Source organism: Cervus elaphus, chromosome 25 (assembly GCF_910594005.1).
Source record: "Cervus elaphus chromosome 25, mCerEla1.1, whole genome shotgun sequence".
NCBI lineage: Eukaryota > Metazoa > Chordata > Mammalia > Artiodactyla > Cervidae > Cervus > Cervus elaphus.
In genome coordinates, this window is record NC_057839.1 from 25925419 (window position 1) to 25951215 (window position 25797).

General features: G+C 40.2%; 1 protein-coding gene and 1 non-coding gene across 5 annotated transcripts in view; both read left to right on the forward strand.

Moving 5' to 3' along the window:
* Positions 1-16862, forward strand: part of ANKRD55 (ankyrin repeat domain 55) — a 189443-nt gene extending 172581 nt beyond the window's left edge. For all 4 annotated transcript variants that reach the window (XM_043887843.1, XM_043887846.1, XM_043887844.1 and 1 more), the window contains 3 exons: positions 2855-3516; positions 14299-14391; positions 16494-16862. In XM_043887843.1, coding sequence (XP_043743778.1) covers positions 2855-3516; positions 14299-14391; positions 16494-16615 — 877 coding nt within the window. In that variant the 3' untranslated portion in view covers positions 16616-16862. The remainder of the gene's footprint in view (positions 1-2854; positions 3517-14298; positions 14392-16493) is intronic.
* Positions 16863-20437: 3575 nt separating this feature from the next.
* TRNAG-UCC lies at positions 20438-20510 on the forward strand. The gene has a single exon. It is a non-coding gene; the product is annotated as a tRNA-Gly (tRNA).
* The last annotated feature ends 5287 nt before the right edge of the window (positions 20511-25797 follow it).

Sequence of the window (25797 nt, forward strand, 5' to 3'; positions counted from 1 at the left end):
CTGTTTGGTGGTCTGCTGCTCGAGTGATCCACAGCAGCTTTCTGAATCCCAATGAACCCATTACATCTGAGAAATACGCTCAGAAAATCAATGAGATTCACTGAAAACTGCAATGCCTGCAGCCAACACTGATCAACAGAAAGAGCCCAATTTTTCTCTATGACAATGCCCGACAACATGTCACACAACCACCACTTCAAAAGTTGAACGAATTGGGCTACAAAGTTTAGCCTCATCTGCCGTATTCACCTGACCTCTTGCCAACCGACTATCACTTCAAGCATCTTGACAACTTTTTATAGCGGAAATGCTTTCACAGTCAGCAGGAGGCAGAAGATGCTTTCCAACGGTTCATCGAATCCTGAAGCATGGATTTTTACGCTACAGGAATAAACAAACTTATTTCTCGTTGGCAAAAACCTGTTGATTGTAATAGTTCTTATTTTGATTAATAAAGATCGGTTTGGGCCTAGTTATAATGACTTAAAATTTATGGTCTGAAACCGCAATTATTTTTGTACCAATCTAATAGTTTCCCAAAGATTAGTTGCAGTGTGGACTTTGTCACCTTATCAGTGAACTTTTTGAATTCTGTTACATTAAAATCCATTCATCTCTCTAGCACCTTAAATGTGTCTTATACCTATGCATGATTTTATATCTTGCATTGGTCATTTGAAAAACATTGGTTTGCTTAGTTATGAACATCTTCCATTAAATAATACATTTCATTTTACAACATTAGAAAAAAAATCACATTTATTAATGTCACCACTGATCTCATCAGAAAAGGTTTTATGTGTCAGGAAGCTATCAAGCTCAAAGTATGCACACTAGTTTTCCAAAATTTCTAATTTTTTGCATGAAAGTTAGATTTTTGTCACTGGCAACAGTTACTGTCAATTGTTTACCTTGAAATGACAGACTCACTCTGTTCATTTCTGAAAAATTAAATGCCCAACTCCAAATAACCATAGCTTGCCTAGAAGCCATTGAAATGATGTTTCATGGGGGAAAAAAGTATCTAGTTCCACTCAAACAATTCCACAAATGTTTTACCTTAAAACATCCATCATGTATTGGTATAGGGTTGTTGTTGTTTAGTCGCTCGGTCATGTCCAACTCTTTGTGAACCCATGGACTGCAGCACTCCAGGCTCCCCTGTAGTCCACCACCTCCCAGAGTTTGCTCAGACTTATGTCCATTGAGTTGGTGATGCCAGCATATAACAGAATTGCTTATGAGTACTTTCTATTTTGTCCAAAAAAAAAAAAAAAAAATGCATCTCAAAGATCAATATTTAGTAAAATGAATAACTTTTACTGGGCATTATTAAATTAAATGGCAATTTTGTTTTAATGAAAGTCTATTGTTACTACTACCTTGATTTGTGCCAAAGAGCCCACTGTTTTACCCATTTGCTCTCTTGCATGCTTGGTGTAAAAAGCAGTCCAGTGAAAAAGACAACATCTTGATATTATTATGAATGTAGTTTTAACATCATGAAGCCTGTCAGAGACCTCACCTCCAGGGTTCAATGAACCACACTTTGAGACCCACTGGCCAAAATCACAACCTTAATAGGAAGAGGAGGTTGATCGTAGAAGATGCTAAAGTAGCATTAGCATTTAGTTAATTTAGTTAGCACAGGGGCATAATTCTATATGGGAAAACTTGCAGGAATGCTAGAGATCTCCTGGGGTTCTCTCTCTGGTACTGTCAGGAGGGCAGAATCTGTGTTTCATATTTCACAAAGCCTTTTGGAAGGTGAAAGGAGGAAGATAAAAATTTGTCACAGGAATAAAGATTCAATTATACACTGTGTGACCTACAGGAAAAAGAAAAAATTTCATTAGATGTGGCCAAAATGAGGAGTGATACTTTTCAAACCACAGGTTACAATATCTCACTGCAAAGAGTAATGTTGCAATATTGCTTTTAGGGCATGCACACAGGTCCGGTTTCATCATTAACCCATACCGCAGAAAGCACTAAATCAATTGTGGCCTCAAAAGAGAATAACACAGAAATTTCCAAGCAACAAAAACAGCATAGTGCCTCAGGGAAACTCCACACAAGAAGAGCCAGCCGGCCAACTGCAGATCTTTTTCCCTGCAGAATTTGCCTGCCCATTGGACACTGCTTACTTTTCTTCTGCTGCCACGCCCAAATTCTGGCATACACACTTCCTGTTCCGCAGCCCAAGCCCAGACAAAAGCTTCTCTCCTTGGCTTTCTTTAGTATGTTTTATTTTAAGTGTTTTTCAATAGGAAATTTAGTAAAAACTCAACAGGAAACAAATAACACACAAACTGCGTAAAATGGGCAGGCTTCCTGAGGTGGATAATGTCAGAGCTCTGCCCTTATCTCCGAGGAGCCTTTTCAGAGAACGCCTGAAAAAAATCAGACTCCCCTCCCCCAGCTCTGCAGCCTCCACCCAGCTGCTAGCTAAAGCCTGAACACAACATTTGGCCTTTATTTCTTTGACTTAAAGCTGGCACTCCTACTGACTGGCCTTAAGAAGTAAGAACAGTAACCCCTGAAGGTATTTGGTATTTTCTGCTTACTTGATTCCCTGGCAAAAACAAATTTTGAAAGGATAGTTCCTGAGGGAACAAGCAAAATCTAACTAAGAAATATTCTAATTATGGACAGTGGACTGACCATGGCAAGGAAGGGGGTGGCAAAGGGTGCTGTGAGTAGCTTTCGCACATCGCCTTTAACTTGAGAGGGCGCTGAATGACTTTGAATGATCTCCTTCCTGGAGATGGAATAGAGGGAGGTATTTTGTTTGATGACTGCTGTTGCGCCACTTCCTGTTCTCACAGAGCATCCTTGTTTTATATTCCTGTAGAACAGAGCCTCCTAGACCCCTTCCTGCCCAGAACAGTAGACCCCAGAAGAAGGAGGGACGGTTCAGCATGCTCAATCAAATCTTCTGCAAGAACAAAAAGGAAGAGCAGAGGGCCTATCAGAAGGACCCCAGCAGGGACTGGCACAGAGGGGAACACACCTCGGAAGTCGATGACATCATCACCACCTTTGACAGCAACGTGGATACCAACTGCCAAGAGCAGCCTGGTGAGCAGGTGGCTATGGTTGACTTTAAGAAGAGGACCTCAGAAAACTCAAAATATCACTTGCCAGAAAAGAAGCCTCTGGCCCGTAAAGGGCTTCCACCAATCAGAACACAGAGCCTCCCACCCATCACCCTGGGCCATAACTTCCTGACAGCCTCCCAGGGGGCCACTTCCCATGCTGGCCTGAGCTCTGGTACTCATCATGCGGCCCAGCGATCTCAGAAAAGCCGAAGTGAGCAAGATTTGTTGAATAACAGAACTGGCTGCCAGGCATTGCTAGATAACCCTTGGAAAGGTGATTCTCACCCGGTGTTCTATAAAGCCTGGATTAGGTCTTCATCTGACAAGCTGCTAGACAGGTTGCTCACCAGCAGATCTGGCCACCAGGAAGTATCAGGGCCCCCACATCTTCCTCATCTACATAATCCTTCATCAGGTAATGTCCTTCCTCATTCCTGACAGATTCTGTACAAGAAACATGTCATACCATCCTGAGTGAGGAGGGAGAGTAGGTAGCCTGAAGGACTTCCCTTTAGTCCACTGGATTCAGGATGTCAGGCTAGGCAAACAGTCTGCTTTTCCAACCTGAGGACAACCATCAGGTAGAAGCATGTGCCTTCTCATCTTATCCCATCCCACCAAATATGTGTGGTGACTGGCAGATTGGAGCAGGAATATTATTATTTCCACCAGCAAGGATTCTTAAGCAGGGATACTTGCCAATATCACCTACAAGGGGTTGATTTGTTTGTGTGACTGTTTGCTTTTAAATCAGGTGTTCAATGCCCACTCTGGGCCCACTGAACCAAAATTTTGGTGAGGCAGAAGGGAAAAGAGTAATGCCTTCCACGTGTATGTGTAGAAAGGGAACACATCACACACTTATGGTTCAAAACTCCAAACACGTCAAAGGACTACCTGGCAGTTCTCCCTCCTGTGTCTGCCTGCAGCTATGCAGTGCCCCTCATCCGAAGCAAACTATGTTATTAATTTTTTGCTTATCCTTCCAGAAGTATTTTATATGTATTTAAGTATTTGTATATATACATATATATACATTTTAAATAAATAAGCACATCACACTAAAGAATCTATATTTTTTACACATACAAGCAATATATATGTGTCTACTTTTCACCCATTTCTAAACAAACATATCACACTAAAACTTTTATTTATATTTTTTTAAATCGCCCACAGGTGATTCTAAGGTACAGTGGAGACTAAGATCTATTATTCTAAAGCACAAACTTCAGGACAGCTTCCAAAATCAGGTCATTACTATAATATCTTATTTTGTCATCAAGTGAATTAATTACTAACATTTAAAAATCATGAAGTTTTCACATAAAAATTTAAATTTTTAGCTTCTCCAGAGAAATTGAAAAATCTAGCAACACTAAACACAAGTTCCATTTGGCAATAATTGGCTAGATCTGAGTACCCAGTATCCCTATGGACACCACTTGGACATCACTGTCCCCAGTTCAGCCCAGTCCACACCAGTCTCTAGTCTCTTTCCATGGAGTGTCTGTTGTTCTTTATCAATAAGTTTCTGTTGTTTTTCTTATAGTGGGGTTAAGAGGGAAAATGATATGTTTCTTGAATCCATGCTTCTTTCAAAAGTAGAAAAGTGAAAGACCAAGAGGGTTTATATGTACTTTAAGAAGTAGAGGAGGTCCATATATCTTTGGAGGTAAGAACTATTCCTTCCCATTTAATATGCAGCATGAGTCTGGCTCTCCTCACTCATTTACACGTGCCTGGTGTCTGAAACCTGTGAGGCAGCATACGACTTCTCTCATATTAATTTGTATTTAAACATATTTATTTGAATAAATACATGACGGCTATTTCCTAAGAAGAACTTCCCTCAAGGTCTTCCTCCTCAGAGCACTGGAGTGTGGGTAGTATTCCTTGTGTTCTGTGGAGGGGTAAGGAAGCAAAGATATTGGTTTCCTGTCTTTTAACACTTTGATGGCCTCCAGGGCCTTGGCTCAGCCTGCTTTCTGGAGTTAGTCCTGTCCTGGCTAATATCTTCTTTTTAGAAAAAAAAAAAAATTTTTTTTTTTTTTTTTTTTAGATTTTTGAAAGTCTTGTTCTTTTTCTGTTCCCAGGACAGCCTGGGGCTGTTTTTTCTTTATCAGTTAGAATTGGTTCATCTGTTGTAACAGAAACCCAAAGTAACAGTGGTTTAAGCAACATAGAAGTTTATCCCTCTCATATGAAAGAAGTTGAACGTTATGGTTCCCAGTGCTTGGTGAACCATGATCACCAGAGACCCATGCTCCTTCCATCTGTATTCTCTACAACTTAACCTATGGTCTTCATCCTTTGGAGAAAGAGCAGGAGAAAGGAGAGAGGCAGGGAGAAAGGAAGAGAGGGAGGGAAAAATGGACGTCCCCAATCTGAATTATCTCCCATTAATAAGTTATCTCCTATCACTTCTCAGCCTTTTGGCTAAGAGCAAGTGTAATGAGTTATTGCCCATAAGTCCTAGAGTCTACTTCCATCTCATTGACCAGAACTTTAGTCACATGACTGCCTATCTGCAAGGGAGACTGGGAATTGTTGTCTTTTAGCTGATCATATGACTGTACCTCTAAAACTGGATTTTCATTTCTAAGAGAAAAAAGGGAGTAGATATTGAATAGAGAATTCATAGATTCTGTCACATGTGCCATCTAAAACTTTCCATGTTACTTAAAAGAAAATTCAATAAAGTTGATTTGAGGATTGATTTCACTTTTCCAATGAAGTAACTTGAAAAGTCCCTAGGGGCAGGAAAGCAGAAAAGGGCTAGCAGAATTCTCCAAGGGAATGTTAAATGATTAGCTGTGCCTGGATCAAAGCTTTTATTTTTTTCAACCAATGTTTTTGAGTGCTGATAATAACTAGGAGCCATTCTAGGTAACTGAGTCATGACAAGATAAATATCCCAAGAATCTTCAGTCTATAAATGAACTTTCAGGAACATGGATTTTCTAAGTTGATTATACAACTCACTTTAAATTGATTTTCTTCTCATGTTTACATATGAAAATCATAAGGGTTTTAAATGGAAAGGACCCTAGTCTTCACTCATTCTTTAAATGATTATTGAGTGTCTATTATTATAATTTGTCAAGAGGCAGCATATCCAGTGGTTAAGAGAAAAATTCTTTTTTTTTTCTTTTTTTTGGCTACCACATGGCTTATAGGATCTTAGTTCCCCAGATAAGAACTGAACCTGGGTCCACAGCAATCAAAGACTTGAGTCCTAACCACTGGACCTCCAGGGAATTCCCCAAAAGAGGTCTTTTAAAGTCACACTTTTGTTGTTTTGTCCATAAGTCCTGGCTCTCTTTTACTTGCTGTTAATGAATCTCTCTGAACCTTTGTTTCCCCATGTCAAAAATGGGAAGAAATACCCAACTTTTAGGGTTGTGAATTGCTATTAAGGTTAAACAAATTGATACATTTATAATACTTAAAATAGTGACTTGAACATAGTACTATATAAATACACACAAATTTGTGGATTTTTTTTTTTAAACTATGTGCCAGGCCCTACACTAAGCCCAGTGCCTTAGACACAAGCTATAGATGATGGCATTTAAGCAAATATACTATTCAACTGCCTTTTTGCTCTCAGATCTAGTCTCTTACTTTCAGCTCTAGTCTGTATCTCAGGAAACTATACCTCCCAGGCTCCCTGGAAGCTGCCTCCAGGTACTTTTGGGGAAGTGCCAGGAGGCATTGGCAAGAGTAAGAGCAGGAGAACGAGGAAAACCCGTGTAGTTCTCCTCAATGTCCCTCTGCTTCCTCTGGAATCCCCAGCAGGGGTTCTACTCCTCCTGCTTCCTCCACACAGCCCCTCACTTGTGGTTCTGGCTCCCACTAGCTTCTGGGCCTTGGTAATACCAGCTCTTTCTCTTATACTCCAGACTAGAAGTGGTTGCATCCTCCTTCTGTGGTTAATTTCTGGATGTCCTTTAACCTTGTCATCTGGCTTCTCAGCGTTTCCACCACCAGCATAACGAAATTTCTATATGAAATTGCCTCTCTTTCAGAGGCCTAAAGAAGTCTCCATTTTCCTGAATGAGCCCTGACTGATAAGGCAAGACATGTCATCTCTCTCAGCTACAGTTTTCCTACTCTCTGGATACACAGTCTGGGGCCATTTTGTTTGATAAAGGACTTTCCAGTTATAATGTACATAGCCTAGAAAAGTTAAAACAACTTGTTCAGTCTTACAACTAATTAGTGACATATTCAGAACTTTAACCCAGATCTCCTAAGAAGTTACCACACAGCCTCCTGGTGGCTCAGAGGAAAAGAGTCCACCTGCAATGCAAGTAGATGAGGGTTCAGTCCCTGGGTTGGGAAGATCCCCTGGAGGAGGAAATGGCCATCCACTTCAGTATCCTTGCCAGGGACAATACCATGGACAGGGGAGCCTGGTAGGTTACAGTCCATTGGGTCACAAAGAGTCGGGCTGAGCACATACACAATAGTGGTGGAAGTGGTTCAGTTGCTAAGTCATGTCTGACTCTGCAACCCCATGGGCTGTAGCCTGCCAGGCTCCTCTGTCCATGGGATTTTCCAAGCAAGAACACTGGAGTGGGTTGCTATTTCCTCGTCCAGGGGATCTTCCCTACCCAGGGATCAAACCCACAAAATAAGGGCTTCCCTTATTTCTGTCTTTAAATCTCAAAATCCAGTTGATAGCATGCTTACCAAATTATTTATGATGTGATTTTCTTAGAAACTACACCATCCTCCCCCAAAGAAAAATATTTCTGCCTTATGGATTTTATTTTTGCAAATATTTTTAACCCAATTTGAGATTTTTTTTTTTTTTTTTTACAACTACTGAAACTTCCAGACGACAGTTGGGAGAGTTCACTTAAGTGGTTTAAATTGTTAGTTTAGGCGGGTTGAAACTCAGCAAATTTCTGCACTGAGCTCCCATACTTGATGTGAAAACCTAATGTGGTAAAGCAATTGGGTACTATAAATCATACCACTGCACCACTGGCTTGAACTTGGATCGTCTCTCTCCCCTGGATTTTTTCTTTTCCTGCCCTGGGTTTAGTAGAAATAATATGGGCTAGCAGTGATTACTACCGTTTGAATTCCTGGCAGCTAATATCCTGTGCTGACATCAGCAACCCTGAACATTTAGCTGTAATGATTATTGCTTAACATTTATTGAGACCTGTCAGTGGGCTAGATGGAGAGGATGGGGGATAAGGCACTTCACCTAAATGAGGGAATTTGGAGCACATCAGCTTAATTCATTGCAAGCAGCTTTCAGAGAAAATGGAACAGAGAGTTCTGTGGTGTTTGCTACCAGCCTGGTTATTTACAAGTCATCACAAGGAACCTAAGAAAGTGCTTGCTTCCTTTCTCCCTCAAGAGAGAACTTTCTTCTCCAGAATTTTCTAGACTATCCCAGCAACAACTTCCTCTCCTCCCTCAATAGGTCTGAAGTCGTGACCACCTCTGTTTAAACCCATCAGCAGCTTTGCATCTTTCTAGGACAAAGGCCAGATTCTTTAGCTGGCAAAGTCCTCCAGTGTAGCCTGGCCTCACTTGCCTTTCTCAACTTCTGCACCTCCCATTTCAATCCTTCCCCCTGCCCCCATCCCCTTGAACAGTCCCTTGAATATTTCTCAGTTCTTGAGGACCCCATACCTTTTACTCTACGACGTCTTTGTCCGTGTTTTGTTTTCTTTTGTTTTTCTTTTAACCTTCCATCCACTGAGTGCTTGATAGAGTCCTACACTCTTTTAAGAACCAGCCCAAACTTGCCTCCTATGTAGAAGGCTCCTGACTGCTGTGGGAAGTGTGGCCCGTTTTTACTATCCATCATGAAAGAATCCCTCCTCCCCCTTGTTAAGCCTCCTCGGAGGCAGTGAACCACAGACTTCCCCTTCAACAGCACTGCAGGAGAGGAGCTTTTAATCCTCATTTTAGAGATGAAGAAATTGGAGGATTAGAGTGGTTACCCCACCTGCCTAAGGTCATAAGGTAGCTAGGAAGTGGCAGAGCAGATGTTTAAGCAAAGTCTATGGGATTCAAGACACATTGATCTCTCTAGACCCTTCTTTCCTCTGTGATATCTTCACAGCACTACTCATGGCCTTCAAAAGTACTTTATCTGTTTCTATTCCCATCAGCCACTTTGAACACCTTGCTTTCTCTTTGTACTCTAGGCTCTGGAATGCAAAGAGTTTGCAATAGATGAGTGCTGTGTGTATTTGTTATTATTATTAATCTTCATTCTCTTCTATTTCCTCATTTAACTATGAGAAAATTTTCTGCCTTTTTATTCTAAGACAGTGGTCATCCTCCATAGGCTGGACACTCCCTGAAAGCGCCTGCAGCACAGATAAGAGATCTTTGAACTATGCACATTCTACCTTGTTCTTCAAAACTGAGCAAAATGTCAGGGTGGCAAAAAGTTTAACTCTCCTCCCACCTCCTCCCAAATCACTGCTGAAGTCCCTCTCTGCCACTTCTCCCATCCTGTCTATACCATTTTGGCCCCTAAGGAGGCAGCATGGTGTGAATTTTAGGTCCAGACAGACCTGGGTTGGGTCCAGATTCTGTCACTTCCTGTCATATGACCTTGAGCTCCATTCAGAACTCCTCCAAATCACAGTGTCCTTATTTGGAAACTGGGGATGATAGTACCTCTCTCACAAGGGAAAGTGACTGTTAGGATTAAATGAGATTACATATATAGCAATTAGTTCAGTGTTTGACCATAGTAAGTGCTCTATAGCGTTACCCGTAATTATCATCTCATTTTTGGTTTTGCAAATTTCTGCTCCAGTGTTCATGGATAAATAGTCAGATATGAGTTGATACAGGTTTTACTGTAATTCTACTCAGGAATTTTTTTTTTTTTTAAAACAATGGCTTATGAGCTTCCCTCATGGCTCAGATGGTAAAAGCATCTGCTTGCAATGCAGAAGACCCAGGCTTGATCCCTGGGTAGGGAAGATCCTCTGGAGAAGGAAATGGCAACCCACTCCAGTACTCTTGCCTGGAAAATTCCATGGATGGAGGAGCCTCGTAGGCTACAGTTCATGGGGTCAGACAGGACTGAGTGATTTCACTTTCACTTATGAGGTCATTTAACCTTCAAAGTTCAAAGGAATAAAAACATAAGGCAAAATGTACACCCAGGAGACTGGAAATTGTGCTTAATATTGCTCAAATGACACTGCTCAGATGACCACCCCTAAAAATCTACCACTGGACTCACTGAAGCAGATAGGGGGTGGATCTTTTCCCCCTGTTGTAAGGACTGCTTTAACCAAACAGAAGACTTAAACCCTATGGGCCTTACTGTAGTGACTCTGGTTCCTTCCTACTAGACTGCTAAGTAAAAGATCAAATGAATACATGCCCCACTCTCTAGGAGATCATATTTTAAAATGCCACAGAATAACACTGTAATAATTGCTAATGTTTATTGTTTACTTTATAAACTAAATGCTTTACCTTTGTTCTCCTAGTTAATCTTTATAACAACTGGAAAAGACAGAGAAAGCTATTATCCACTTTTTACATATGAGGAAGTTGAGACTGAGAGAAAGAACATCACTTGCTCAAGTTGGGAATTAAGCCTAATCCTATCTGATCCTGTGGTCCTTGTTGTTTATTCACTCAGTTGTGTCCAACTTTTTGGGACCCCACAGACTGCAGCATGCCAGGCTTCCCTGTCCTTTACCATCTCTCAGACCTTGCTCAAACTCATGTCTATTGAGTCAATGATGCTGTGCAACCATCTCATCTGTCATCCCCTTCTCCTGCCTTCAACCTTACCCAGCATCAGGGTCTTTTCCAATGAGTAGGCTCTTTTCATCAGGTGGTCAAAGTGTTGGAGCTTCAGCTTCAGCCTCAGACCTTTCAAAGAATATTTAGGACTGATTTCCTTTAGTATTGACTGGTTTGATATCCTTGTAGCCCAAGGGGCTCTCAAGAGTCTTCTCCAACACCACAGTTCGAAAGCATCAATTCTTTGGTGCTCAGCCTGCTTTATGGTCCAACTCTCATATCCATACATGTCTACTGGAAAAACCATAGCTTTGACTAGACAGACCTTTGTTGGCAAAGTAATGTTTCTGCTTTTTAATATGCTGTCTAGGTTGGTCATAGCTTTTCTTCCAAGGAGCAAGCGTCTTTTAATTTCATGGCTGCAGTCACCATCTGCAGTGATTTTGGAGCCTAGAAAAACAAAGTCTGTCACTGTTTCCATTGTTTCCCCATCTATTTGCATGGAGTGATAGGACCAGATGCAATGATCTTAGTTTCCTGAATGTTGAGTTTTAAGCCACGTTTTTCATTCTCCCCTTTCACTTTTATCAAGAGGCTCTTTAGTTTTTCTTCACTTTCTGCCATGAGGGTGGTGTCATCTGCATATCTGAAGTTATTGATATTTCTCCCAGCAATCTTGATTCCAGCTTGTGCTTCATACAGCCCAGCGTTTCTCATGATGTACTCTGCATACAAGTTAAATAAGCAGGGTGACAGTATACAGCCCTGACTTACTCCTTTCCCAATTTGGAACCAGTCTGTTCTCCCGTGTCCAGTTATAACTGTTACTATTTGACTTGCATACAGATTTCTCAAGAGGCAGGTCAGGTGGTCTGGTATTTCCATCTCTTGAAGAAATTTCCAATTTGTTGTGATCCACAGAGTCAAAGGCTTTGGCGTAGTCAATGAAGCAGAAGTAGATGTTTTTCTGGAACTCGTTTGCTTTTTCTATGATCCAATAGATGTTGGCAATTTGACCTCTGGTTCCTCGGTCTTTTCTAAATCCACCATGAACATCTGAAAGTTCACGGTTCACATACTACTAAAGCCTGGCTTGGAGAATTTTGAGCATTACTTTGCTAGCGTGTGTGATGAGTGCAATTGTGTGGTAGTTCGAGCATTCTTTGGCTTTGCCTTTCTTTGGGATTGGAATGAAAACTGTGACCTTTTACAGTCCTGTGGCCACTGCTGAGTTTTCCAAATTTGTTGGCATGTTGAGTGCAGCCCTTTCACAGCATCATCTTTTAGGATTTGAAATAGCTCAACTGGAATTCCATCACCTCCACTAACTTTGTTTGTAGTAATGCTTCCTAGGCCCACTTGACTTCACATTCCAGGATGTCTGGCTCTAGGTGAGTGATCACAGGATCATGGTTATCTGGGTCATGGAGATCTTTTTTGCATAGTTCTTCTGTGTATTCTTGCCACCTCTTCTTAATATCCTCTGCTTCTGTTAGGTCCATACCATTTCTGTCCTTTATTGAGCCCATCTTTGCATGAAATGATCCCTTGGTATCTCTAATTTTCTTGAAGAGATCTCTAGTCTTTCCCACTCCATTGTTTTCCTCTATTTCTTTGCATTGATCACTGAGGAAGGCTTTCTTTTCTCTCCTTGCTATTCTTTGGAACTCTGCATTCAAATGAGTATATCTTTCCTTTTCTCCTTTGCCTTTTGCATCTTTTCTTTTCTCAGCTATTTGTAAGACCGCCTCAGGCAACCATTTTGCCTTCTTGCATTTCTTTTTCTTGAGGATGGTCTTGATCACTGCCTTCTGTACAATGTCATGAACCTCTGTCCATAGTTCTTCAGGCACTCTGTCTATCAGGTCTAATCCCTTGAATCTATTTGTCACTTCCACTGTATAATTGTAAGGTAGTTGATTTAGGTCATACCTGAATGGTCTAGTGGTTTTTCCCTACTTTCTCAATTTAAGTCTGAATTTGGCAATAAGGAGTTCATGGTCTGAGTCACAGTCAGCTCCTGGTCTTGTTTTTGCTGACCATATAGAGCTTCTCCATCTTTGGCTGCAAAGAATATAATCAATCTGATTTTGATATTGACCATCTGGTGATGTCCATGTGTAGAGTCTTCTCTTCTGTTGTTGGAAGAGGCTGTTTGCTATGACCAGTGCGTTCTTTTGACAAATCTCTATTAGCCTTTGCCCTGCTTCATTTTGTACTTCAAGGCTGAATTTGCCTGTTACTCCAGTTATCTCTTGGCTTCCTACTTTTGCATCCCAGTCCCCATGTGCTAATAAATGTTTAATAGGTGGCTGTTCAGAGAAAAATCAGTGCTTGTTGATTTCCCTGATGTAAGTACTCCCACCATGGCTGATGTCAGTCAAGCCACTAAGTGTGATGTCAACCATCTCACAAAATTCCTGAAAATGGGTATGCACAGCTCCAGCATAGCACTACTGGTCATTTAAATGATATATTCCAGGTCTCCAAAATGCTTTCATTCACTTCTCATCTTCCATCTCATGATTCGCAATCCTAGATTCATATTAGAATCACCTGGGAGCTGAAACAAATCTGGCATCCTATCTAGCCCCTGAGATACTCATTTGATTGGTGTGGTTGGTGTTTAGTCAGAGTAGCATCTTCTTTTTTTTTTAAACTCCTCAGATAACTTCTCAGTGAAGCCAGGATTAAGAAACACTGATCTTGAAGAATATATCCGACTCATCACCCACTCTTCAACACAGATTCACAAATACATGATACATTAATACACTATTTTATTTTTCAAACTTTTGAGTTTTGTGCAGTATATGACCAACTGTGCTTGGTTTTTTTTTTTTTCTTTTTTTGGCTGCATTGGGTCTTTGTTGCTTTGTTTGAGTTTTCTCTAGTTGCCATGAGCAGGGCCTAGTCTTCATTGCAGTGTTCATGCTTCTTTTTGCAGTGGCTTCTCTTGTTGCAGAGCACAGGCTCTAAGTGTGTGGGTTTCAGTAGCTGCAGCACACAGGCTCAGTAGTTGTGATTCCCAGGCCATAGAGTGTGTGGGCCTCAGTTTGCTCTAGAATTCAGGCTCAGTGGTTGTGGCGCCCAGCCTTGGTTGCTGCAGAGCATGTGGAATCTTCCTGATCCAGGCTTCAAACCCATGTCCCCTGCATTAGCAGGTGGATTCTTATCCACTGTGCCACTGGGGAAGTCCCTAATTGTGCTTGTTTATAATTTTTTTAAAGCTAGTTTACTCAAGAAATGATTTTGGATGCATTTTTCCTTTCACTTAAATGGTGACTGGCATGTTATAGAAACTGAATATGGTGTAGTTATTTTGTTGTTAACATCATAAATTTCATGATCTATAACACCTTGTATGATTCTCTAATCCACTGGATTTTATTATTTGCACTTGGTTGAGTCTCAAATGATTGACACAAATTATGTTTGTCCCCAGGACAAAATTTTCAGCATCTCTCCCCAAACAGACCCAAAATCAGGGATCTTCCTTTCACTCGGAACAACCTAGCTCCCCTACCAGACCAAAAATGTAAGTATTTTCAATCTTCCTCAGCTTCCTTTGCAAATAGTAGTGCTGTTATTAGGACTAAATGTTATTTTGGTTTACTTTCATTTTTCCAAGAGAACATCAAGTACCAAAACTTGAAAATTATAGGAAAATAGACTAGAGACAGTGTTTAAAGCTCCATCCAACATGGTAATGCTTGTTTAAAAGAAATACTCACTTCCTTGAGGAATTTTTATGTTTGGACTATAAAAACAATAACAGAAGTTTATTTTGCTATGTACTATTTAATGTCTTTAATGCTTTAAAAATTATTCTAAGACTGGCTTCCTGACATTGTTTTCCTTACTATGTTGGACAGAAAGAAATATGTGTTACCTCTGTACTCACAAGCTCTGCAATCCTTAGCAGAAAGGAATAATCAAGTATGATGTTCATCAGGTTTACTTTTGGCATTATTTTATACAAAACTTCTCCCAATATAAACTGTTACTATATTCTATTCACCAAGTGATCAAGTTTGCCTGTGCCTAAGTATTATCTGGGGTGCTTGTTATAAAATGGATTCCAGGGCCCCACACTCAGAAATTCTGAGTTTGTATATGCTTATATCTGTACTCTGAGACAGTGTAGATTAGAAAGCTGATTCAGAGAGGTCACATGACTCACCCATTATTATTTAGGCAGTAAGTTGCAGAGCTACAGGATACTGAGTCAGCTGCTTCAAGAAACAAATAATACTCACTGGATTCTAATTTCCTTTCTTCCTGTTCTTCCTATCCCAACGCACTGGTTTACAACATGTGTGCAAGCGCTCGCATGCACATGTACACACACACACTCTACATCCTCTTAATTGCAGAGATTAGATGACTTAGAAGCTGCTCTATTTAAGACAAGTCCCTTACCCTTTCTTTCCTTCAATTTCTTCCTGTAGCCTGTAAGAGTAGTGCAACCTGATAAGATTGTTGAGAGGATTAAATGAGATGACATGTGCAAAATCCTTGGCAACCATTTGCACAGAGTAAATAAGCAATATATCTTTTCTTCCCCAGACTGCAGTTCAGATGGTACAAGTCAAGAGTTTAGTTTAGTTAAAAACCAAGAACCATGGAGTCTTAGGACAACTCTGTCTTTTTTTTTCAGATAAGGAAAGGGAGAAGTGAAGATTTGTCCAAAGTCACACACATACTTAGTAGCAGAAACCAAGACCTCTTCCTTGACAGATTATTTTCCTTGCCCTTACTAATTTGTTAAAGAGAGAGTTTTGGATGGTGTGAATTCAATCACTGAATGAAACTCAAGTCTGACCTTGTCTTTAAGCAGAAATGTAGTCACAAAGACATTTAAGGAAAGAGTCACTTAGCCTTAAATCCAGTATGGCCTAGAGAAGCCAAAGAGAGGGGATTTTCTTTGGCAAAGCCCAGCAGCTTTGCTTTTCATGATTAAATTTAAGGAGACAGGGACAGATATAGATCTTTGGTCAACTATAGCTCTATGAAAAAGAAATGGAAAGGTACAGTGCCTTTCCTGAAAGAAACCTGAGAACCTTTTGAGGTTTGCATAAAAGCATAGTACAAACGTCTTGGGGCTTATTTAGGGCCTTGTGCTGACTTGGCTTTCAAGGGCTGCTCCACCCAAGGAAAAGAGAACTTTGCCAGGCACACACAGCCTGATCATGTTTTCACCAAACTCAGCCCTGCCTCGTATTGTGCATATTTGACTTCCCTGACTGGAGCTTCCTAGGTTGCACCATTGGTAAAGAACCTGCCTGCCGATACAGGAGACATAAGAGACGCGGATTCAATCCCTGGGTCAGAAAGATCCCCTGGAGATGGGCATGGCAACCCACTCCAGTATTCTTGCCTGGAGAATCCCATGGACAGAGGAAGCTGACAAAGAGTCAGACATGACAGAAGCAACTTAGCACGCACACACAACATCCCTGACTATGTATAAGCTTGATATGTAGATACACATGACTTTCTCCTGAAGTTTAGCTCTCTGCAAGAAAAACTTCTTAGAAGCACCTCTATTCCTTCAGATATAACACAGTTCTTCTACCACCATTCCATTCCTAAGAGAAGAAAACCTTGAAAATCTTTCCTTCTATTCTTTCCTCCCAGTTCTGTCTGGAGAACCTCTACGGACCAACCGAGTGCTTCCTGCTATTCCAAGCCAGCGGGGACACAGTCCACCAGCTGAAGAGAGTGAAAACTCTGCCAGTTCCACCAATGATGAAAAATAGCTGTGGGTCACTGATTGTGAAAATATAGACATGATCTATTTTCAACTGTCAAAGAACAAGATTACTCTAGTTCCTAAGAACGAAGACTGATCTAGTAAATTGCTTCTATAAGCCATTCATGGTTTTATAACTCAAAGTTCTTTGTTCCACATAAGCACTTAGAATCTTTAATTGTGTATATATAGTAAGTCTGTGAGTTTCTGTGACCTCTACAAACCAAATAAAAAGTCACAGTATGTTATCAGCAGGGAACCTTAGTTATGTTTGGTTTGTTTTGTGGCATGTTTGCTGATTTTTTTTTAATGATTTTCTGTTTTTAAAAATGTATGCTTTGCTGAATAAAAAAGAGAGCACATTCTATATGTGTTATTTACATTTATTGCAATTCCACTTTGGGTTCAGTTCAGTTCAGTCACTCAGTCGTGTCCGACTCTTTGCGACCCCATGAACTGCAGCATGCCAGGCATCCCTATCCATCAGCAGCTCCTGGAGTTCACCCAAACCCATGTCCATCAAGTTGGTGATGCCATCCAATCATCTCATCCTCTGTCGTCCCCTTCTCCTCCTGCCCCCAATCCCTCCCAGCATCAGGGTCTTCTCAAATGAGTCAGCTCTTCACATCAGGTGGCCAAAGTATTGGGGTTTCAACTTCAACATCAGTCCTTCCAATGAACACCCAGGACTGATCTCCTTTAGGATGGACTGGTTGGATCTCCTTGCAGTCCAAGGGACTCTCAAGAGTCTTCTCCAACACCACAGTTCAAAAGCATCAATTCTTCGGTGCTCAACTTTCTTTATAGTCCAACTCTCACATCCATACATGACCACTGGAAAAACCATAGCCTTGACTAGACAGACCTTTGTTGACAAAGTAATGTCTCTGCTTTTTAATATGTTGTCTAGGTTGGTTATAACTTTCCTTCCAAGGAGTAAGCATCTTTTAATTTCATGGCTGTAGTCACCATCTGCAGTGATTTTGGAGCCCAGAAAAATAAAGTCAGCCACTTTGGGTTAACAAAACTTAATTAAAATTAAAACAGTAAATTTCTTTCATCAGTCAGTGTTTATGGCTTTTAAGTGTATAATCATCTACAAAATATTTTCCAACACTGTCAGTTCCTGGCTAGAGATCAAATCATCTAACAATGTTTATATATCTTCTTTGTTATAAGATTATTTCCACCTATTGTCATTTTCAGATATGATTGTTTGTTCTAATAGAGAAAATCATGTGAGTTGGAAAGGTCTACATCTTGACCTAATGGAATGAAATAGACATTTCTCATGCATTCCTCAAACACTCTACATATTTAATCATTTTTTTTTCTGTTTCAAAATAATGGTCTCTGTCTACTCAAGATATTCCCACACTTATGATGTAGCAAATTTCAAAAAGACTATTATTCACTACAGATCTCCTTACTAAACAGTTTGTGTATTGTTTGGAGTAATTGAAATTTCAAGATTTAGCCATATAAGATCATACTCACTCCATGTTATTACCAAGCCTGCTGTTATTCAGGCTGAATAACAGCAGGCTTGGTAATGGTACATTTACCATTCTATGTTAGTATTATTAATATTTATTTAGGGAGGTCAGACTGTGCCATTAACTAGATAGAAGCTCCTTTGAGACCAAATAATAGTAACTTGGCTTTACACATCTAGAAATGTGTACAGTACCTGGAACATACTTACGCGCTCAATCATCTATTCTTTTTTTCTTTAGGAAAGAAGGAAGGGAAGAAAATAGGGAGATAGAGAGGTAGTTGGCAAGGTAGAGAGATGTAAGAAGTGATCAGGAAAGAAGCTACTAGTCCACAGTCTCATTTTGCTAATAATAGTTATCTATATTGGGGATTATAAAGAATAAACCTATCAACCTCCCAAGCTAGACAGTAGCTAGAGGGAGAGCAGTTTCTGGTGCAAATGGAAGAGCTCCCAGGACATAGATTCTGAAGGGTTTTCTTTTTGTGTATGTGGGGGCTATTTTTGTCTTTGAATAATCATTCTTTGTAAACATCAGGCTGTTCAGTTGTGTCACTTAGCTACTTCTGAATCCATGAGTAGATACCTGGCCCTACACTGCCTCAACTAGCCAGGACAGTCTAGCCTCTGCTTCAGTAATAAGCACCTCCAGAATCTCATTGGGTAACACAATATTTTTTTTTTCTCATTCACAATGCATGTCTCATTTCTAGCTGGCAGAGTTGGCTGATGTAGATTCCCCTTCAACTTGCACTTCCTTAGTCATCAAAATGGAGAAAATCAGAGGTGAGTCTCAGCACTTCCTCCCACATTTTATTTGCTAAACTAAGTCATATGGACATGCCTAACTTCAAAGCAGATACAGAAATGCAATCCTTCTGTTTGCGTCAGGAAGGGAGAAATTCAACTCTTTATGAATTGTCCAAAAGATTACCACACTAACCAAAACTCGGGCCCTAAGAGATCACCAAGTGGAGAGTTAAGAGGTCAAAACAATAAAAGAAAACAAAACACCCTTTATAAAACCCACCATCCCCCAACACTTGCACTTATATGTATGCACATGGAATCTTCTAATGTTGGGCCTTTCCATCCAAGTTGATTTAAGAATCTCTGCTTAGCTAAAAAGAAGTAACATGCTGCCCATTACCACCTCTTTAAATAGAGCAACTACACTTTTGCCTCTAGATAGATAAATTTGCTTGCTTGGTGTAGGATATTCCTCAGCCAATATTTTACTGACCATATCAGATAGAGATATTCACCAATTTGTGCCCAATTTTTTTTCAAACAACTTTTTCTTCTAAAATGATTTTTTGTTCTTCTACCACTTATATTCCCCTTTATTACAAAGCACATAACAATAGTAACTTTGCATACATTATTTCATTTGGATCCTTACAACAACCTGTATTTCCCAAGTACCGACAAGGTACCAGCACGGAGAAGTTAAATAATTTGCTCAAAGTCACAGAGCTAATACAAGCATATCTTGGCAACATTGCAGATCCAGCTCTGCAATAAAGTAAATACTGCTCTCATTTTTCCTAGTCTGTGGACCACCAGCAATTGCAAGATGATTTACCATTCACCAGAGATTTAATAATTAACAAGTTATTTCCTGTTTTTTACATATTAATGTTAGAGCTACCTTTGTCCTTCTGGTGACAACTATGCCAGAATAACATGGCTGACAGGAAACTCTTCAGCTTTTTATTCAATTTATTCACTGACCTCCTAGATTTGACCTCTGGAAATATCCTGGAACTCATTCAGCTGCCCAAAAGACCAAGGTTGGACTAAAATGGAGGTCAGAATGGGAATGTGTTTGCTCTGAAGAACAAGTTTTGATAGAGACCTACAGTTTGTTGACAGTATTCATCTACCAGTATTAATATTTTTATCTCAATGTCTAGGAAATATGTGATTCTGATAGAATTTTCTGATTCTAAAATAAAATTTGCCCTGAAAGCAATGAGTCTAGCTACTGCGTGTGAGAGCTGCTATCATGTTCCTTTAATTTAGTGCTTGGCTCGAGTGTCATATTTCATGCTGATGGGCTTCCCAGTTGGCTCAGCGGTAAAGAATCCGCCTGCCAAATCATCAGCCAAAAGAGACAAAGGTTTGATCCCTGCCTGGTCCAGCAAGATCCCCTGGAGGAGGAAATGGCAACCCACTCCAGTATTCTTGCTTGGGAAATCCCATGGACACAGAAGCCTGGCAGGCAATGGTTCATGAGGTCACAAAGAGTTGGACACGACTAAACAACTGAACACACACAAGGTCAAATATGTTCCTTCTTAATTACCTCATTTAAGCCTATGGTGGGGGACTTCCCCGGTGGTTCAGTGGCTAGGACTCTGTGCTTCCAATGCAGGGGGCCCGGGTTCAAACCCTGGTCAGGGAACAAGATCCCATGTGCTGTAACTAAGACCTCATGAAGTCAAATAAATAAATAAAATATATATTAAAAAAAAAAAAAAGCCTATGGTGGATTCCGAAGGGTTATTTTCAAAAGACCATCTTTAAGACACAAGGATACACTTGCTAGAAGACATGCATCAGTACAGTTTAAAGAGTACAGTACAGTTTGAAGAGGGGCAGTTTAAACAGTACAGTTTTAAGAGGGGCAAAATCAAAATCAATGGTTATGTTTGTTTTGGGGGGAAGTGCTATATTTCTAATCAGTCATTTAGTGGGATTTTCTAAAATCATATTATGTGTCAAGCTGTGACCTAATAGACTTGGAAGGGATAATAAGCTGGAGTAACAGAAATCTATTTATATTGGCTTAATTCTAGGGAGATGAGAGCCTTGGAATTAAGTGTTTACTGGAAAAAATTACATCTGTGTTAAACCAGGTAATTACTGAAGGAAACTAAGGAAAATGAGGGGGGGAACTATAACTTCCAAAAACTAATTTGGCGAAAATTACTGGGTTGGTGGGCTTTTTGTACAAGTGTTAACTGTAGCTCCACTTGGCTTGGATGACAGATAGGCTGAATAAATAAATTCAGAAAGAAGGCTATGCCAAAGGTATGCCACACTTATGAAGTTTCTGAAACAGGAATACACTGTTGGGGAATTACGTATGTGGACTATGGGACTAGAGACACTTCACTGCTAAGCCCTGCTCTGCCATTTGTATTGTATTGAGCCAAACATAAACTGCAATTGAAAGCATAACTTAAACTGCTGAGCTAGATGACAAAAGCAGGGTTTCTGAAAGTATGTAAGAAAGCAAAAAACAGAAGGTGAAGCCAATCAGCATTATAGTTTACAGCTAGAAGGAGCCTATTAGAGGAGTTTTGTCAGATCTATATGAAAAAGCCAAGCAAACCTTTGAATTCAAGAAAAGCTGAAAATCAAGGCACTGTTCTCATGTGTCTAAATAGTTCACTCAGTGAAATCAATCCCAGTGTTCTCTGAACAAGTGACTTGGGGCAAGCGGGGAGAGGAGAGGGGGGTGTAATACAAAGAAAAAACTGAATTGAAGAGATTTAAGATACCTTCCCTCAAACTCTGAGAGCTAGACCATTAAATCTCCATCTTAGGAAGCTTAGTAAGCATGACCTTCCCTTTGCCACATCCTGTCTTCATCTATGGATAAAGATCAAGCTTCCATAAAGCCCTTTGTATGAGTCTAATAAAGGCTTACAAAGTGAGTAGGATTTTGCTTCAGTGAATGTGCTAGAGTTAGCTCTTACCACCTTGCAAGATTTGATTGTTGAATCTAATGTTCAGGAATTTGGTGAACTGGTTTTTCAATCATTGGTGGCTTGAAATTGGCCATGGTGGGAACATTTACACCATGAAAATTGGCAAACACTACAAATCAGGGCATACTTTTTTTTTTTAATCTGGCTTACCAATACACCACTGGATATAACATCTGGGGGAAGGGGGGAAATCTTTCAGAATTAAGAACACATAAGGAAATTTTTCTTCTGCAAAGTTCTTCATTGTTTCTATTTGGTCCACAACTTGAGAGAAAGCTTCAGGTGGTTTAAAAGGTGCCTACTGACTGAGCATGTGTGCTCACTGTGTGCATGTATGCTCAGTTGCTTAATCATGTCTGACTCCTTGCAACCCCATGGACAGTAGTCTGCCAGGCTCTATGCACATGTGTGTGCAGTGTGTATGTGTGCTCAGGGTGTGAATGTATTCTCAGTCTCTCAATTGTGTCTGACTCTTTGTGACCCCATGAGCTGTAGCCCACCAGGCACCTCTGTCCATGGAATTTCCCAAGCAAGAATATTGGAGTGGGTTGCCATTTCCTACTCCAGAGTATCTTCCCCACCCAGGGGTCCAACCCAAGTCTCCTATGTCTACTCCATTGGCAGGAGGATTCTTTAACACTGTGCCACCTGGGAAGATCCCGGGCATGCAGATCCAAAAGGGCTTGGTTTGGGTTCTTCTCCAGGATCATGGCAGCTACCACAGCATTCAGGGTTTTACCCACTCATCTTGGGACCTCCTGGAAGAGGGCACAACTATGGCATTGGTTTTGCATCTGTAAGAGACTCGTGGAGCCCTCAGCTTCTCCTAAACCAATGTATGGAAGAAGTGATTCTAGAGCCATGTCATCAAGGTCAAAAATAGATGCCTAGAGAGAGGTAAATGTAGGAGACCTGCAGATGCAGGTTGACCAGGGCATTGGTGTGGCCTCCACCTCGGGGGAATAATTCTGACACATCTAGTTGCTCATGGTTGATCTGCAATAAGGAACTAAGCTCAAAACCAGTGTTAGTTGATCATGGAGGCAGACAATGGACGAGAAGATGGTTCCAAAGGTCGTGCCTAGAAAAGAGGTTGGAGGATGGTCAGAGGCTAGGAGAAGACACATCCCTGGTCTGTTCTGTCCAAACACTGAAGTGTTTGAAGTCCAAAGGACTCTCAAGAGTCTTCTCCAACGCCACAGTTCAAAAGCATCAATTCCTTGGTGCTCAGCTTTCTTTATAGTCCAAGTTTCACATCCGTACATGACTACTGGAAAAACCATAGCTTTGATTAGAAAGACCTTTGTCGGCAAAGGAATGTCTCTGCTTTTTAATAGGCTGTCTAGGTTGGTCATAGCTTTTCTTCCAAGGAGCAAGCGTCTTTTAATTTCATGGCTGCAGTCACCATCTGCAGTGATTTTGGAGCCCAAGAAAATAAAGTCTGTCACTGTTTCCATTGTCTCCCCATCTTTGCCTTAGCTTGCTGTGTACAGCAGCCATTCATTCTTTCAACAAACATTCATTAATGCTTGCACTGGGGTAGATGCTGCAGGGGAAAAAAACATGTAAAGTATAAAAGATATAACAAGTTCATATGAGGTTAAATGATAAGGATTTTCCTATATTTCTTAGAGAAAAAAACGGTTATTATTTGAGCTATATACTCTCTGTTTTGATTCTTTATATTTTTGTGATTTGAAGCCAGTAAATTATCTTCTAATAAAACCAAGTATTGTCTCAACATTATTTCACTATTTTTGTTCCTCCCAGAGTCACACTCTCAGAGCCTAAAACCAAAAAAATAAAAAGGCTCTAGACATGAATAAATTAATTTGAAGAAAAAACTGAAATGATAACTCATAGTATCAACATTGTACCTCTTTAAGATCCTGACACTAAAAACCAGAATCTTTTGTGTGTGTGTGTGAGTAAAAACTAGAGTCTTTCTGTAGGTGGTACAAGTGGTCAGAGTATAAAGAAATCTGGACTGGTTCTTATAAAGTGGTAACCTTACTGGTTAGGCAAAAAAGAAAACGTATTTGACAAAAACCAGCCCCAATATCAAAAGTGTTAGCATTGCTAACTTTTTCTTCCTCAAACTGATACTTCATGCTAATTTAACCTCATTTCTTCATCAGTAGACCTATTCAGGAAGAGAGAGTCAACTTCGGAAACTCTGTGGGACGTGAAGAATAGGACTGGGGTAAGAGGTGATGAAGCTGATCCTTTTGCCAGCCAGTCCTGAACCCAGTCAGGAGTGGAGATTAGAGTTTCTCGGGTGGAGGGGCAGGAAGAACATGATCCAACAATTTTCCTTTACAAGAATTACACTAGTAGAAAGTGAGAGGTGTTGGTGGTACTCCATCAACAGGCAGTGTTTTAATGAGTTATCCATTACTTTCTCTCTCTTCTCTCAAACCTCTTAACACCCACAGCTCACAAGAAGCAAAACAAACTGATTTCTGTGTTCTCATTTCTCTTAACCATTTACCCATCCTGTGTCTGGGCTCTTGGACTCTGGAAGGGGGAGAAGGAAAGAAAGAGGTGAGACCTAGACCCATCAACTTTCAATTTCTGATGATAGAGAACTGGCTGTGTGTAGCTCAGATCAATGTATGTGCACGCACAGACATGGAGCACTTGATAAAAACAATCCACCTCTTGACAGGTTCTCAGTTAAATGCTGGTTCTTACAAGAAATGAAACTTAAAACATAAAGAAGCTTCTTGTGTGTTTTATCTTCAACATTTGAAAGTTAATTTTACAAATCATAATAATAGAATTTAATGCTTTGCTCTGATTTTTGCTACTTTAAAATGTCACCAACATGAACATAAAGCTCCAATACTTTGGCCAACTGATGTGAAGAGCCAACTCATTGGGAAAGACCCTGATGCTGGGAAAGATTGAGGGTAAAAGGAGAAGCGGGTAGCAGAGGATGAGGTGATTAGATAACATTACTGACTCAGCGGACATGAATTTGAGCAAACTTCAGGAGATAGTGAAGGACAAGGGAGCCTGGTGTGCTGCAGTCCATGAGATATCAAAGAATCAGACATGACTTAGCAGCTGAACAACAAACAACAATGTGAACATATGAGTAATTGCCTTTTTTTGATTAAACTGTATCTGAAGAATATGTCTTCCTGACAATTTTTAAAAGAAAATGAATAATATGATGAAGAAGAATGGCCATTCTTCTTCCAAGATCCAAAACACATGCTTTTATAAAATATGCTAGTCCTTCCAATTTTGCTAGTGTCTTTTTGATGCAAAGAAAAAAACTTGTTAAAATAACTTTACTCTTAATTAAAAATTCATAAAAAGCGGTGATAGAGAATAATGTTTAATAAATGCTCTCTTGTTTTCATTTACCATTTACCAATTCCCTTTTGCTGCTAACAGTCAAGAGAAAAAAAAGTTGTGAACACCCATTAGGTGCACTGCTCCAGTGAGGGAACTACAGCTATGAAAAAAACAAAATGCCTACTCTCATTGTCTGTGAGGATGCCAACCCAAATTCTCCAGATTGCATTTATACAGGTAAAGAAATTATGAAAACTGTTCATTATCTTCGGTTCTGTTCTCTGACTTTATCCCTTCAATATCCCAGAAACTCCATAAAATCTGATTCCCAATTACTGGCACTGCTGCTGCTAATAGTCCAGATTCTGCTGGTTTCATTTCCTCTGAGAATTTATACAATAAAGGAGGGGGAAAGAGAAAAGCAGAGGGCACCACTCCACTTAATTTAGAGCGATTTTTTAAGTGGGCAATAAAGACAAGGTTTCATTAGAAGGAACTTCTCAGGAGGTATTTGATGGTGGGCAGGGGACTGGAGGCCAGAGTCAGGCATAAATAAAGGAGACTTTTACAGCTGGAGGGTACATGATGGAGGAGAAAGGAATAAAAATCAGGGACAGAAACAGCCATCCAAACTTTCAGCAAAGAAGAGAAGGAAGAAAAGGACAAGCA